Genomic DNA, 16,634 nt, shown 5'->3' with positions numbered 1-16,634 from the left:
AATCTCATCATAAGGAAAAAGCTTTTTAAATTTAAATTATGATGGAGAGAAAAAAGTTGATAGAGCAGTTGGAAGATAAGCTTATGGGACAATTTCCAGAAGGGAACAAAACCACAAGGAAGAAAGGTGAGAAAAGTAGAAGGTAAACCCAGAAGGTCCAACATTTGAATAATAGGTCCAGAAAGAGAAGAGAGGAAGTGACCCAAGAAATTAATTAAAACTTCCCAGAACCCCATGACATGGAATTGCAGATCCAAAGTCCCACCTAGAGCACCTGGGTGGCTCAGTGGTTGAACATTTGCTTTGGCTCAGGTCGTGATCCTGGAGTTCTGAGATTGAGTCCCATGTCAGGATCCCTACAGGGAGCTGCTTCTCCCTCTGCCTATGTCTCTGCCTCTCTCTGTGTGTCTTTCATGAGTAAATAAATAAAATCTTAAAAAAAGTCCCACATAATTCCCAGCACAATGAATGAAAAAGAAATCCATTATGATATTAGAACACCAAGGATGAAGAAATTATCTAAAAGCTTCCAGAAAGGAAAAAACAGTCCATGCACAAGTGGCCAAGAATCAGAATGAATGGCATCAGATTTCTCAGTACCAACGCTAAAAGCTGGAACACAGATGCATAGTCTTCAAAACGGTAAAAGAAAATGATTTCCAAAAGTAAATTCTATTCCCTGACAAACTAGCAACCCAGGGTAATGATAGAATAGAGACATTTTCAGATATGCAATGCTTCGGGAAAATTTTATCTCCTCCAAAGGGAGTAAACCAAGAAAAAGAAAGATAGGGAATCCAAAAGTAGGGGATCCAGGCAGGCAAACAGTGCAGGAAAGCTCTGGGAGCAGCAGCGCAGCAGGTTGGAGGGGGAGGGGAGGGGAGGAGCCGGGAGGGGGGCTCTAGGAGGAACATCTTCAGGAAAAATGTAAATCAGACATGGGGTCTGAGCGTTTGAACCACAGAAACTAAGTCTCTAGGTTTAGGATTTTTTTTTTAAGATTTTATTTTTATTTATTCATGAGAGACACACAGAGAGGAGAGAGAGAGAGAGAGAGAGAGAGAGAGAGAGAGGCAGAGACACAGGCAGAGGGAGAAGCAGGCTCCATGCAGGGAGCCTGACATGGGACTCCATCCCAGGACTCCAGGATCACACCCTGGACTGAAGGCGGAGCTAAACCGCTGAGCCACCTGGGCTGCCCTAGGATTTTTTTTAGAAAAGAATAATATTATTTAAACATTTGGGGAATGGGGTGCCTGGGTGGCTCAATGGTTAAGCATCTGCCTTCAACTCAGGTCATGATCTCAGGGTCCTGGGAATGAGTCCCATGTTGGGCTCCATGCTCAAGGGGGAGCCTGCTTCTCCCTCCCCCCTTCTCCCCTGCTCATTCTCTCTCTGTGTGTGTCTCTCAGCTGATTAATAAGTAAAATATATATATTTTTAATTTTCAAAAAATTAAATCATGGAAGGGGAGGTGGGCAGGGGGTGAGGGTGACTGGGTGATGGGCACTGAGGGGGGCACTTGATGGGATGAGCACTGGGTGTTATTCTATATGTTGGCAAATTGAACACCAATAAAAAACAAATTTATAAATTAAAAAAAATTAAATCATGTGTATGTAGAAAGCTGATTTGAATGGAAGGAAAAAGGAAGTAAGTGAAGGTGGGAGGCAGTGAATCAGGGAAACTTCCCTCCACCCCTCGCCCAGCCATTCCAGCCCTGTTGGGGGCAATGACCCTTTCTGACATCTGATGCAATGGGAAAATGGGCAGTGCTAAAGAGAGGAGTCCCATTCTGGGGAGGACACCTTCCTGTGGTGGCACAGTTGATAGGACCAGGATTATTTTGCTTTCAGGTCCTACCTTCCCTTTGAGCCCCTGTTCTCCTTGGAGGAAGGAGGCCCCCAGCAGCAGCAACACCCAGTCCCTCCTGGGGCTCTGCTTTCTGCAGCCTTGGATCCCAGGATCCAGGCTGTGCTGGGGCCCTTCCCCTTCGAGCTGAGCCAGCTGCCTAGGTTACTCACTGCCCCTGGGAAAGGCTGAGAAGGAGCAGCCAAGGCATCCACCCCACCTGGTGGAGGAAGGCAGATTGCAGTCTGAAGTGTCTGGACTTTGGCCACCACTTCCCTGTCGGGAAGCATCACTACTTGCTACTTGGTGAATGTAGGACAGTCCTCAATTTTATCTTCCTCTTACTTCAACTGCTCCATGACTAGGCACCTTTGATTCCTACCCTGGAGCTCTTCCAGTTGTTCCCTGCTGTGTCATAAGCCATCCCAGAACTAGTTGCATCAACTAGGTTTGTTGATGCCACCATCTGTTATGGTCTAGGAGTCAGTGTGCCAGGGATTTGGATGGGGTACTGTAGGGCTGGCTTGTCTCTGTCCCACGACGTCTGAAGCCTCAGCGGGGAAGGCTCACGTGGCTAGGGGCAAGAACCAGCTGGAGGCTTCTCCACGCCTATCTAGCATTTTGGTTGGGATGACAAGAATGTGCCACCTCTCCACATGGCTCATGCTTCCTCAGAATAGTGGGACCTATGGTGGTAGATCAGAGTGTCAAGAGCAAGTATCCTACTGAACAAGGCCAAACTGCCTGGCCTTTTATGACCTCGTACCACAGACTTGGATGGCTGTGTCCTCCCGAAGTTCATGTATTGAGATATTAATCCCCAGTGGGGTGGTATTTAGTTGTGGAGCCTCTGAGAAGTAATTAGGCTTAAAAATTTTATCTATTCAATTTGAGAGAGAGAGAGAATGAGTCGGGGGAGAGGCAGAAAGAGAGAGTCCCAAGCAGACTCTGCTGAGTACAGAGCCAGACACAGGGCTGGATCTCATAACATTGAGATCAAGACCTGAGCTGAAATCAGATGCTCAATGGCGGAGCCACCCAGGCACCTTTGGGAGGTGATTAGGGTTAGATGAGGTCATGAGAGTGGGACCCTCATGATGATATTGGTGCCCTTATAAGAAGACAAAGAGACCAGAGCTTTTTCTCTCCCTGTCGTGGGAGGACACAGCCAGAAGGCAGCCAGCCATCTGCAAAGACACCAAAGTCCTTGCCTTGGACTTAGCAGCTCTGGAACTGTGATAAATAAACATTTGTCATTTAAGCCAGTCTGTGGTGTTTTGTGATAGCAGCCCCAGTTGACTGGGACACCTGGACTCAGAAGGCCCATAGCACCATTTCACCAGACTCTATTGGTCTGAGTGGTCATGAGCCTACCTGAGAAAGAAGGAGGACACACGCTGGCCTCTGGATGGGAGCAGCGTGATAGAATGTGGAGCCATCTTGTAAGACTCCTGCAGACACTCAATACTATTAGAATCAGAAAGATTTACTTAAAGTACTTTATATATATAACTGTTCACTAAGTAGATGAATGAGGAAGCCAATGTATCATGATGGTTAAGAGTCTAAGATTAAGGGGCTCCTGGATAGCTCAGTCGGTTGAGCCTCTCTCAATTTCAGCTCAGGTCACAATCTCAGGGTTGTGAGATTGAGCCCCCTACTGGGCTCCACACTCAGTGGGGACTCTGCTTGGGATTCTCTCTCTCTCTCCCTCTCCCTCTGCCCCGCCCTGCCCTGTCTGCAAGTGCGCACACACATACTCTCTCTCTCTCTCTCTCTCAAAAAAAATAAAAGAGTCTAAAATTAAAATCAAACAGAACCAGGCTCAAACCCTCGTTCAGCCACTGAGCTGTGTGTCCTGGAACAAGACACCTCACCTTGCTTGTTTCCTTGCTGGCAAAATGAGAATAATAATACTTACCTTATAGGGCTTGGATATGGGTTTTTGTTTTTGTTTTTCCTTGAGGATTACACAGGACAGCATATGTGAAGAATTTGTGCCACAGTAGGCATTCAGAAAATGGTAGTCTCTTTTTCCAAAGTTATTTCTGAAGATAAATTTCCCTTATTTCTCTTACCTCAGTCTTACTTAGGTATATTACCACAGCACATTTTTACAGCTATGGAAAGAATAGCTGCCTTTCAGGGGACAACACCCACATTCTTCGGGGGGAATGGCTCGTCCCCCTGCTGCCAACCAATGCGTCTAAATGCAAGATGCCATCTTCTGCCTCCCGGTCACAGTGATTGCTCAAGGAGTTGACAAAAGAGCCAGACTGGAGTAATCACATCCCACCTTCCATCTTCGTGACTGGTCTGGAGAAGGGCACTGACCCCAGAGGATCAATCATACCCTTGGAGATGTGCCCCTTTATTGTCAACTAGCTGTTAGGGAAGCAAGCTGCCATGTGAATCCATGACTTTCTGACAGCCACCATCCCAGCCTTAGGGAGAAACCAATCCAGCAGAAAGAGGTCACCATGCAGCAAGACACAAACTCAATGAGAAGCAGGGATGAGAGGTAAACCGAGAGTGCTGGTGGCAGGAAGTCCCAGGGCCCAGTGCCCACACCTGCCTGCCTGCACCTTTCTGGTGACAGAGCCCATTCCTTCTATTGGTTTTCTGTCACTTGCAACCGCAAGAATTCTGAGTCATATATAACTCTGATTCATATTTTTTTATTAGAAAGATAAATTGTTCATAAACCTCCATACTTCACTGATACAAGGAAACAATGTCATGACTCTGACACACCTTACGATGGATAAGAGCGTAGAGAGCTTACAGGATGGTACTGTCATCTGTTGAAAAAAAAAGTCTGTGTATAAGTAGGCTCCTGTAGTTCAAATCCATGTTGTGCAAGGGTCAACTCTGATATATAAATATATATATCTTGGGACGCCTGGGTGACTCAGGGGTTGAGCATCTGCCTTTGGCTCAGGGTGTGATCCTGCGGTCCTGGGATCAAGTCCTACATTGGGCTCCCTGCAGGGAGTCTGCTTCTCCCTCTACCTCTGTCTCTGCTTCTCTCTCTCTCTCTGTGTCTTTCATGAATAAATAAAATCTTAAATACGTGTGTGTGTGTGTGTGTGTGTGTGTGTGTCAAGTCACTGTATTGTATACCTTAAACTTATACAATATTATACGTCAATTATATCTCAATAAAACTGGGGGAAAATTGCAAAGTAATTTTGATACATTAAAAAAAAAAAGGCAAGAGCTGCCCGCCACCTTGAGCTTCCTGAACACTCTTTACAGCTCCAGTAGCTGAACATAATTCAGTGAGCAAGGAAACTCTTGCCCTTTTCAGGCTTTCTCACCTCTGGGCTCTGTCCTAACAGGATGACCCTGGGCCCAACCTGCAGCTTGGCCACCCTGCACTCAGGGCTGCTGTCCAGAACAGCACTGTCCCCTCCCTCCGCTCCCCCATCCCAGGCTCAGACAAAGAAGATTTGAGGAGATTAGACAGGCGTGCCCTCAGGGCACTGCCCAGAAAAGATCCCTTGAAAGCCCTGAGCTTTGATACAGTTCATTTCTTCTCTAATAGAGGCATTGGCTTTGGGGGAAAAAAAGTTTGGTTAGAATATAAACAACCAATGTCTCTAAAAGTAGAAAAGAATCTTATTCAGAAGCTAAGCTTCAGAAGATAAAAGCAATCTTTAGTTTATAAAGTGAGTTTCCCATCCCATCCCTAAGTGACTTTTCTCTTATTTTTAATGGAAAGAAAAACAGAAAGGGTTTCCTTGGGGAAAACTGTGTCCTTGGTCAGCTGGAGCCCAAAGGCAGGAGCAGCCTCCTGTTAGAGCCCCCGGCTCACTCAGCTTGCTTCCGGGCCTCAGGGCAGGCAGTAGGGCCCCCCCACCACGTGTTTCCTGACACCCAGCAGAGTTTTTGACATTCTGTGTGCAGTCCGGGGAGCAGCTGTGACCTGTGCCTGTTCCCTGTCTCACTTCCAGGTGAGACACCTGTGCCACCTTGAAAAGATATGGAAAGCGTCTGTCCCAAAAGAAGGCAGAGAGCAACATAAGCCTGCAGAAGGAGGTGGGATCTGTTCCGCAGTCTTTATGGGATGACCTCCGCCTTTTTCTTTTTTATGCTGTGAATATAATTTATAATGTGTGGCATGTGAACGGTGTTGTGGAGCTGGCTGGAGATGGGAAGAATGTCCTTCTAGCTCCATCATGCTGTTCTCCAAGAGGAGGGGATCAAGATCCATCTGGGCAGAGGCTGCATTTCAGCTGGAGCCACATTTACCGGTGGGCCAGGCCATGAAACTCGGACAGGTTCCATGCGGCTCATCAGCCTCTTTCCTCTTTCCTGTTTCTGTGGGCCTGAGATGTGTTGATGCGACCCTATCTTGCTCCTTCCCTCCTTCTTTCTCTGGCTGGTGCTTTCTTGCCCTGAAGCTGTGAAAATTAACAGAGGGAGACCTCAGGAGAACAATGGAGTCAGGGGGTGGGCAGGGGGAGCTCTCATGCAAATCCAACAGCAAGAGAGGTACCTTGCTCACCTTGCACCTGATTACTACTTTGTTGCTGCCCCAGCAGGAGGAAGAAAGGCTCTCCTCATCCTCCAGCCACAGCTCAGTCAATGACAAGCCTCCATACATCCACATCCCAGTCTATGCTGATGGACTTTGGTGTTTCAGCAGCCTTTCCTCTATAAAAGAACCTACTACCTTTGTTCTTGCTGGTCCCGGATTGCAATTCTCTGCTCCTCTCAAATAAACCCATCTTCTGCTGGTAAAATAACTGGTGGTTTTATTTATAAGGTTGACAAAGCTAATTTGGAAAATTTTGCAGCTTGGCCACGTGGCTCTCTCTCCAGTTCCCTCTCACGTGTATTAGGACTCTCCTTCTTCTAAGTCTTGGTGGCAGGTGGGTGGTACAAATTTCCAAATCTGGAGATTTGGACTTTGTCGGAGGGAGCAGTCCTATTTAGGGCTCCAGTGGAATGCACCAGCTCCAAATTGCCAAAGAATCAGGAATGCTGGGGATGATAGGCACCTGGCTAATAATATCTTGTTTCCCATTCGTTCATCAGGAACCCCGTGGGGAAGAGGCGAACTTGCTCTTTCTTCCTGCCTGCTTTGTTCTTCTTGTCCATTGGTAGGGTGTGTGTAATGAAGACACCAGGTGATGATGTAAACAAGAGAAACATCATTCTTGGGCCACAGGGGGTCTGCACTGTCATGGCAGCCCCGTTCTACAAGGACACCAGAGGCCCATATGCTTTCTAACCTGTGGCTGCCCCATCTTTAAGGATTGGAATTCATCTCCATCTAAGTGGGCTCATCTTCCCATCTGTATTCCAAATGCTGTGGAGCAAAACTGAAACACACTGGGGACGTGGAAGATGAGCCCCTTCATCTAAGGCAGGGGTCAGCCAACTATAGACTTTGGGCTGACCAACTCTTTGTAAGCCCAGTTTGATCCAAGCATAGCCACTCTCATTTGCTCATTGCCTAATGGCTGCTTTCAAACTACAAGGACAGAGTTGAGTAGTTGCAAGAGAGATACTATGGACCACAAAACCTAAATTATTTACTCTCTGGCCCTTTCAGATAAAGTCTTCTGACCCTTTTTCTAACACACGATCCAGAGGCTGCCTACTTGATTCACATGCAGTTGACTAGATCCTAGTCCTGTGGCCACACCTAGTTGCAAGTGAAGCTCAGAAATGTAGTCTTTATGCTAGCTGTCCATTTGCCCAGCTAGACCTTTAGTGATTTCTAAAGGAAAAAGCGGGGAGAAGAACTATGGGAGGACCACCAGCTATATTGCATATGCTGGGTCATGTGTCCTTTGGTCAGATCTTGGTGCCTCTTATTTTAATATTCTGAGCTTATAAACCGGGTTCCTGCTACTCATTCATGTTTGTGTTTGTTTCTTTTGTTATCTGTCTCCCTTTCTCATTGGGACATCTCCTGCGGCAGAACCAGAGTTCCATTCAAGAGCCGACTTTCCTCTCAGAATCTTCTTCCAGAACGCCTTTATCTCCAAGTGTGGACTGAGTGCCTGGCCATGCCAGCCCCCACTTCACATCACAAAGTCTCTGCTGCCATGGTTCCTCCCACTTCACCATTCCACATCTTTGTCAGAACTTGGTCCAAAGCAGCAATTTCTGGGGCACCTGGCTGGTGCTGGCTCAGTCAGCAGAGCCCACAACTCTTGATCTGGGTTATAAGTTCAAGCCTCATATTGGGTGCAGAGATCACTTAAAAATAAAAATCTGGGGACTCCTGGGTGGCTCAGTGGTTGAGCATCTGCCTTTGTGATCCTGGGGTCCTGGGATCAAGTCCTGCATCGGGCTCCCTGCAGTGAGCCTAATTCTCCCTCTGCCTATGTCTCTGCCTCTCTTTGTGTGTCTCTCGTGAATAAATAAAATTTTAAAATAAATAAAAATAAAAACCTTAAAAAAAAAAAAGCAACAATTCCCTTTACCTCTGGGGATGGAAATCACCCTCCAGGCAAGTTATAAACTTGTTGTACCCTTGATGGTAGGCAAGTAGGAGTCCTAACAGATGTCCCAAGAGATCAGATCCCACCCACCCCATTCCTAGCCTATCTCTGGTCCCATCTGTGCTCTGGGACAGGACTTTCTCCTTTTCTCTCCCTCCTGACATTTCACCCTCAACACACAAAAGCCCTCAGCTTGGAGTGTTTCTGAAGCAGGCATGTAGATTCTTAACACTTTCCTCATAGGTCCGCCTCTTTTAAATATGCTCGCTAGGCTACATCCAATCTCTAATCCCATCACATCATCTTGGTTACACCCATGAGATCACATTTATCACCCGGTGTTCTGGCTTCAATATGAAACTTGCTCTTGACTCACACACTGTCTGCATATGAAGGTAGAACAGCTAAGAATCAGGTCTGGGGCAAATTTGTGTGCAAGGTCAGAAACAAATAAAAGGACTAAAGGTCCCAGCTCAGAAAAGGGAAGCCTGGATGCTTGCCATCTTCAAACAGTTGAAGACCTGACATATGGAAAAGGGATTAGAACATGTCTATAAGGTTTTTATAAGATTTGACTTTTTAAAGCCTGTAAACAAGTATTCCTTTGGTAAATAAATCTAAAATTAAACAAATAAATAACCAACTAACCAACAATAAAGAGATAACCATGAGATGGGACTTGTTCTGAATGGCCCAGAATGGCAAAACTGGGATCAAAGGGAAATACTTTTTGATGCAAAATCAAAAAGGGCCTTGTAAGAAGTGGAGCTGTCTAAATGGGTTGCTCGGACAGGTAGTGAGAGTCTGGTTTTGATGGTATCCAAGCAATAATAACCACTTGACTCCAAGCAGAATGAGGAGCTTAGCAAAGTGGCTGTCCTCCTGGGAAGTATCCTTTTTGATGACAAAGTAAAATGAACCCTCTCACATTAGCTCAGGTTAGAGGGCACTTTTGTAAAGAATTCAGCTCTCATCAACTATGAGGCAGAGCTGAGCAACTAGGCTCCAAGAGGTACAGGAATGAGATCAGCTCGGAGCCAGCCCCACTGTGGTGACTCAGCTCCTAGTTCTGTTTCTAGATTTTTTTTTTTTTTTAGTTCAAATTATTTCCTGGGAATCTGAAGGGTCATTGGCAAGACTATGGGTTTGGCTTCCCCCTGAGTCCGGTGTCCAGTCCTGGTTCAATCAGATGTGGTCACAAGAGTGGAGTCTCATGATTTGAACATAAAACCATGGTGACAGAGACCATTCATGCACAGGGTGTAAAAATTCTCAGAAAAGTTGGGAAGGCAGACAGCCTCAAAGTGATCTTTAGGGTTCTGTCCAAACTCAGCATTCACAGATTCTGAGTCAAAAGTAATTCCAAGAAGATGATGTTCTTTATGTAGACTGTAAAGAGGGTGGGACTAATTCATCTTCAGCCAGAGCCATGAGCCACAACCACAGTGAGGGGGGTGGCAGAGGTGACAGCAGGGCCTCGGGGAGAAGCGGTGGAAAAGGAAGAAATGCCCATGGTCACTTCGGTGACTTGGGTGGGCTGCCTGCTGGGATATGTATCATCCAGATTAGAGCTGCCCGCAGGCTGAATTACAAGTCACCTTGCACTTGTGTCAATGCTGTCCTTAAAAGAAACCTATAAATGTTTAGAATGGTTTTAGGTGGATAGAGGCTGCACAAACAGTACAGAACCCCCATGTAACCGGTCCCCAGTTTCCCTCTTTCATTACTACAGTACATGGTCACAACTCATGAGCTGAGATTGATGTGTTTTTATCTAAACTCTGTACTCGATTTGGATTTCATTAGTTTTTCTCTAATGTCATTTTTCTGCTCTAGGATTCCATCCAAGACACCTGTATTTGTTTCTTGGTGCTGCCACAACAAATCACTGCAAACCTGGTAGCTTAAAACAACAGCAATGTATTCTCACGGTTCTGGAGGCCAGAAGTCCTAAATCTGTAGGGTGTGAGTACTCTGAAGGCTCCAAGGAAGAATCCTCACTGCTTCTTCTAGCTTCTGGTGGCTCAAGGTCATAGGTCATCCTTAGCTGGTCATCATGGTGGGGGTTGTGTCTTAGTGTGATGACCCCAATCTCCACCTGCATCTTCACAAGGACTTCTTGGTGTATTTCAAATTTCCCTCTCCTTTCTCTTATAAAGACACCAGTCATTGGATTTAGGGCCCATCCTAAATTCAGGATGATCTCCTCTTGAGATCTTTTCATTATACCTGTAAGACCCTATTTCCACTAGGGTCACATTCACAGGTTCTGGAAGTTGGGACTTGGACATATCTTTTGGTGGGGGGACATGATTTACTCACTACAATTCCACATAAAACTGAGTCATCATGTCTCCTTAGGCTTCTTGGGACTGTGGCAGTTTCTCGGACTTTCCTTGCTTCTCATGACCCTGACAGCTTTGAGGATTACTGATCAGGTGTTCTGTAGACTGTTTCTCAATTTGAGTTTGTCTGATGTCTTTCTCATGGTTAGACAGGGGTTCTGGGCCTTGGGGAGAAAGACCACAGACATGAAATGTTCCCAACATGTCAAGGGCATATGTTATCACCTGGATTTGTCACTGATGATGTTAACCATGATCACCTGGCTAAGGAAGCATTTACCAGGTTTCTCTAGAGCAAAGTTACTTTCTTACTCCCCTCATTTCCATACTCTTTGGAAGCAAGTCACTAAGCATAGCCCACACTTAAGGGGTAAGAAGCCCTGCTCCACCTCTTGAAGGGAGTATTTGTATAAATTATTTGAAATTCTTCTACTGTCCATGCAATTTTTCTCTTGTATGAAAGACAGGTGTCCTGGATTCCAACCAGAGTCCTGCTGCTTTTTCCCCACATCTCCTTGGAGGAGTTGACATGCAGGACAGATCATCTGAGTAGATAATTCCCTGGCAAGCTTTCATTAACAGAAAATACTAGAGGACAATGTTATTCAGAGTGTGGCTCACATGTGTTCCTCAGTCTGTAATCATGTAACAGATGCTGAAAGTGGCATAGAAGCTTCATAGCAATTTGACAGAGTAATTGTATGTTTGCTGAAGCTAACAATAAAGAACCAGGGTGTGGATGTCATATGCCTTTAATTTGATGATTTTCCTAGTAGGTAACTTTTAGTGTCTTTTACACAAGATTAGTCCAGGATGGATTGGGTGAGATGGTCTCCAGCAGAGTGTGGGCTCTGGTGCTCTGGGCTGCTCCCTTCTCACTCACATCTGCTTGCTCCCCAGATGTGAGGCAGAGGCCAGGGCCCACCACTGGCCCACTGTCCAGATCTTATGCCACTGACCTCATGGTGTGACCTCTCCCTGTGGAGCATACTGTTCCTTCCTGCCCCCCTAGCCCCCAGGCCCGGCAGCCCCTCTGTGGCCCCCCAGGGATAGCATTTCCCTGTCTGCTCAGCCCCACCTGTCCCGTCTGGGAGAGGTCTGCTCTCACCATGCTCTGGGCCTCAGACCTTTCCATGACTGAAGCCCATTCAATTCCTTTTGCTGGTGGTCAGGCACATGCAGGGGGCAGCAGGAGGACAGGAGGGTTTCCAATACAAACTTCTTTTCTTTTTTTTCCCCAGTGTAGACTTCTGGTGACATCTCCAAATTAGGTCATTCATATAGTCATATTAGCTGAAACAAGTTCATGAGGAGAGCCCCCCACCAGGACTTAGTTTAAAATAATAAGTATATCTTACATGTTGATTGTTCTTACACTCAATACAGAAGAGCACAGATTCTACATATTTCAAGAAACCTAATGCATAAAAACATGCAATCACAGTGCAATTTTTGATATTAATAAAAATGGCTTCTTATTCAATATGGGCTTTACTTGAAAATAAATCCTGTCATTAATCTTGTGAAGAACCCAATATTGTAGTATATTCTGTTAAAATATGACAATATAAATCACAATCTGTGTAATCCTATTCTGGCATATTTTCACTTTCTAATATACTAAGAGCCAAGAAAAATGCCATTGGCCAGGCCACCTATGGACGCCCAAGAAGCTCTGCTGAAGATCTTTTCCCCTTCCCTCCTCTCAATGTCATGTTACTGGGAGCCACCTTCTGTCTCTGGTGGGGCCTCCCTTCCCAGCTAACCTCTTCTTGAAGGTAGATTCAAGTTCTTTAGCTCATCAGATTTGAGTTCACTGATATTCCCTTGTCTAGCTCAGAATCTGGCACATAGTAGGTGTTATAGAATGAACTGTATCCCCCCCACCCCAAATTTATGTTGAAGCTGTCACCTCAAACGTATTTGCATATGGGGCCTCTGGGATGTAAGTAGAGTTACATGAGGTCATGAGGGTGGCATTCCCATGATGGGATTAGTGCCCTTATAAGAAGGAACACCAGAGAGCTCTCTGTCTCTCTCTCTCTGCCACATGAGGACACACTGACTGTGGCCATTTACAAGCTACTAAGAGAGACATCACTAGAAATGGATCATGCTGGCACTCTGATCTTGAGTTTCTGGCCTCCAAAACTATGACAAAATCCATTTCCGTTGCTTAAGCCACCCAGTCTGTGGTATTTTGTTATGCAGCCCGAGCTGACTAATACTGCAGGTGCTCCATTTATATTCTTTTTTTTTTTTTTCCATTTATATTCCTTAACTGAATAAATAAGCAGTGCATAATCCTGGAGTGGACAGATCACAGATACAGGCCTCATTCTTGGAAAGGATCCTTCCCTATTTCAACACCCTTAATTTCCAGAGTCTTTTACAAAAACCCCAGCCCTTCCCAGGCCAGGGACATAAAATCAATGGCAGTTTGGGTTCTTAGTGTCTATTTCTTAGCACAAGGACAGCAAATAATTCTCTCCTGAAAAGGCACCCTGGATCACTTGGTGGTGAGCTCACCCAGCACCACACTGATGGGGATTCTGAATGCTTTTCCAGATCTAGTGCGGGGAGCTGTGATTGATTAGCAATGTCTGTCATGGCCATGGAAGGGGCAAGTACAGGTTTCTGTGCCAGTCCTGACTTAGGATCCAGTTGAGCACAGGCATCTGGCCCCAGCATTGGTGACTTCTCTGAGCAGTATATGTCTGCAATCCCACCCTCAAAGGGCTCCCAACTTCTGCAGGTGCCCAATGAGGAGGAAGGAGCAGAGGGGTGGAGGGAAGGTCAATGATCAAAGAGAACTTAATCTGTGCCTGCACCCCGATCAGAGCAGAGAGCATGTGTGTGGGTCCTCAGGGTGCAGCACACACAATGGCACTGGCAGCTCTAAGAGAGCTTGCAGTTCACTTTCACCAGCATGTATTCATCACCTTTCATGGGTCCAGCCCTGTGCTGACTCTCACAGGTGGAGATAGAATCACTGGGAACCCCGTGGCCTAGGAGCTTACGATCTTCTGGGATGAGCGTGCAGGAAGTCCATGGAAGGAGGGTCTCAGTCCAGGTGTGTGTGTGTGGGTGCTCAGGTAGCAACAGGACCCAATGGACAGGCAGGAAAGGGCCTGGGGTCTGCCACATGGAGACAGTGGTGCAGCCCACATCAGAGGGTGGCCTGAGACAGTTTGGGGGAGCTGGCACAGGGTAAGTGCTGCAGAGAGCAGGGCAAGAGCCTAGCTGTGGGGTGTGGGGGGTCAAGCCAAGACTCCAGTCTACAGAATGAAAGGAAAGAACTCAGGACCCGAGGAGAGCCTGTGGGGGTCCCAAGGAGGAAGGCCAGTGCCCAGGGAAATCAAACTCTATGACAGAGCAGAGTGACTGCTGACCAGCCTCAGCCCAGGGCTGGCTGCAGCTGGGAAGCCTGAGGTGACACAGGTGAGTGAGGGAGCAGTGGCTTGGTGGCCACAGGGACAGGTGCATCACAAGTCACTCAGCCAAAGCCCCTCAGGAAGTGAGAATGAGGGAGGAGCAGCACAGGCAAAAGAGAGAGAGGGACAGGGAATGCTGGATGACAGGGACACCAGGAATGAAGGCTCAGAGGCAGGTAAAAATCAGAAGCCTGGCCCAGCAGAAGAGCAGGTGTGCACCAGTGCACCAGGGAGAAACAGCAGGGGAGGAGGTCAGGGCAAGTCACCCAACCGAGTTCCTTGAATGCAGGCAGCCTAGCCAAGAGTTAAACAAAGCTTGTGAAGCTGCATGACCTGGGTTCAAATCTTGCCTCTTCCTCTTCCTAGTTGTATTACTTTGGGCAAGTTACTTAACTTCTCTGGACCTCTGATTCCTCAGCCAGGGATAATAATAGTACCTGACTTCATAAGGTTGTTGTCAAGGTTGATTAGAATGTACAAAGTACCCAAAACAGTGCGTGGCATGCAGTGCTATGTAGAGAGTCGTGAGAGTTACAGTTATGGAGTTGGAACATTAATCAGTATCTCCCAAATTGTGTTCCACGGGGTCCTCAACTAAGAGAAGCTCCCATCAAAAAGGTTCTTATGGTGGGATAAATTTGGAAAATGTCTCCTGTAATCTCTGAATCAAGATTTGAGGAGCCCATAGTAAAACAAAAACAACCACAAAAGCAAAGCCCTTCTAAGTTTATTTAGCCCGTGTTTTCCAAGCCTGGTGAGTCATGGAATCTTCCAAACACCTTGTGGAGACAGTGTTCCATGGGATACCAGTTTGGGAAGTGCGGTGGGCAAAGGCAGCAGGGGAACCTCCAAAGAGGGTTCCCAGGAGAACCCATCTGACCAGGGCAAGCCAGGGCAAGATTCAAGTGCCAGCAGAAGAAGGGGGAGGCAGCTGCAAAGCCCAGGGGGAGGGACCCCATAACTGGAGGGAAGGGTGCATAGGAGAGACGCACAGCGGGGAGACAGAGAAGACCAGGGTGCTGTGGGGATGTGGAGGGGAGAGAAGAAGAGGCTGAGGTGGCCCCGAGAATTCATATTTCCAGAAGGAGCAGGAAGGGGGCAAGGATTGAGGGGCATCCCTCACTTCTCACCTGCCCGCTCACCCCATCACTCCTTTCCAACTGTGTGACCGAGGGGAGTCTAAGTCCCGTGGCTTCCCCCAGGACAGGCCTGGAGAGAGAAAGGTGGGGACGGCCCCCAGAAGGCCGAAGACGGGCTGTCCACGCTATGCACAGATCGTGTGGTTGTAAAATCGACAGCAGATGTCCAGAGCCCCTCGGCTGACCTCTGGGCTGGTGCTGAAAGGAAGGGAAGGTGGTCTGGGCTCCCGGCCCCGGCTCTGCTGGCCACTGAGGGCTGTGCAGCCCTGGGAACCTTGCTCCGGGACTCCGATCCGCCCTCCTCCCCACGTCTGGTCGTCCAGCCCCGTGTCAGCCACAGCCGTAACACATCTAGCCCTGGCCTCGGAGCCAGAGGCAGCTGTGGGGCACTTAGGCCTTCCGCACCCCATCACTGTCAGGGCCCCAGAGCCCCCCAGACCGGGCCTCACCTCTGGAAGGCCTGGCGGCAGCACTGATACACCTCAAAGCTGCTGTTACTGAGGGTCTCGTTCAGGAGGGTCCTGCAATCAGCTGCAATCCCCCGGGGCACATAGAGGATCCCTGTGCACGGAAGCCAGCAGTGGCAAGGTCCGTCCCCCCTACTCCCCACCCCCAGGAACTTCCAGAGGGGTCAGAGCCCTGGTTTCCGGCCCTGGATGGAGCTAGAAAATCAGGACTCACCTGCCACGCAGGCATTCACCAGGGACACACAGGTCCCCGTGCAGAGTGCCCGGAGCACTATTTGGGAGAAGTCGCTCTTCCGTTGGGGGGCCATGGAGGCTGCAAGAGGACAAGGTGCTGAAGGCCAGGAAGCCATCTGTCCTTCTGCCCAAACTCTGCACCCCTGGGTGCATCTGCTAACTATCCCCTTCCTCTTCTGGGCAGCGAGAGGGACAGATGGTGTCCTCCTGACTGCTTACTGAGTTTGGGAGTCCTCCTTGGCCTGACCTGGGCCCCCAGGGAGTGCCCCACACCTGCCACCAGTGGAGGCAGATGTAGGAAAAGAAGGTGAGTTTGCTGTCGGGCAGACCTGGATTCAACACAGGCTCAGCCGCCAACTAGCAAGTGACTGGGGCCATCACTCCACTTCTCCAAGACTCTTTCTTTCTCTGTGAAATGGGATGGTTACAGCACCAGGCAGGGGGACTGGGAGGGGTGGACATGAGAGCTTGGAACTGTGCGAGGCCCTCCTCCCTAGGCCTTGTAGAGTCACCAGTCCACTGTGGGTATAGGAGCCAGCAGTCCAAGGCCTCAGGGGACAGGCCAGTGCCGCACCTTCCATCCCTCCCCAGACCCCTAAGCCAAGGTTGGCCTGCAAAGGCCACGATGCTGACTCTGGGCCACCCCCAGCAGCAGAGAAGTCCTTTGTCTGGGAGGGACCTCCTGAGCCATCTTGCTGAGGCC

General features: G+C 48.0%; 1 protein-coding gene across 3 annotated transcripts in view; it reads right to left on the bottom strand.

Annotated features, from left to right (window-relative positions):
* Window positions 1–14,802: 14,802 nt before the first annotated feature.
* Window positions 14,803–16,634, bottom strand: part of SLC28A1 (solute carrier family 28 member 1) — a 49,274-nt gene continuing 47,442 nt past the window's right edge. For all 3 annotated transcript variants that reach the window (XM_041753285.1, XM_041753284.1, XM_041753283.1), the window contains 3 exons: window positions 15,912–16,010; window positions 15,680–15,791; window positions 14,803–15,428 (listed from right to left, as the gene is read on the bottom strand). In XM_041753285.1, coding sequence (XP_041609219.1) covers window positions 15,356–15,428; window positions 15,680–15,791; window positions 15,912–16,010 — 284 coding nt within the window. In that variant the 3' untranslated portion in view covers window positions 14,803–15,355. The remainder of the gene's footprint in view (window positions 15,429–15,679; window positions 15,792–15,911; window positions 16,011–16,634) is intronic.

The sequence above is a fragment of the Vulpes lagopus genome, chromosome 4, assembly GCF_018345385.1.
Source record: "Vulpes lagopus strain Blue_001 chromosome 4, ASM1834538v1, whole genome shotgun sequence".
NCBI classification, from domain to species: Eukaryota; Metazoa; Chordata; class Mammalia; order Carnivora; family Canidae; genus Vulpes; species Vulpes lagopus.
The sequence above is the reverse complement of the archived record's forward strand: the minus strand, read 5'-3'. Positions and strand labels throughout refer to the sequence as shown.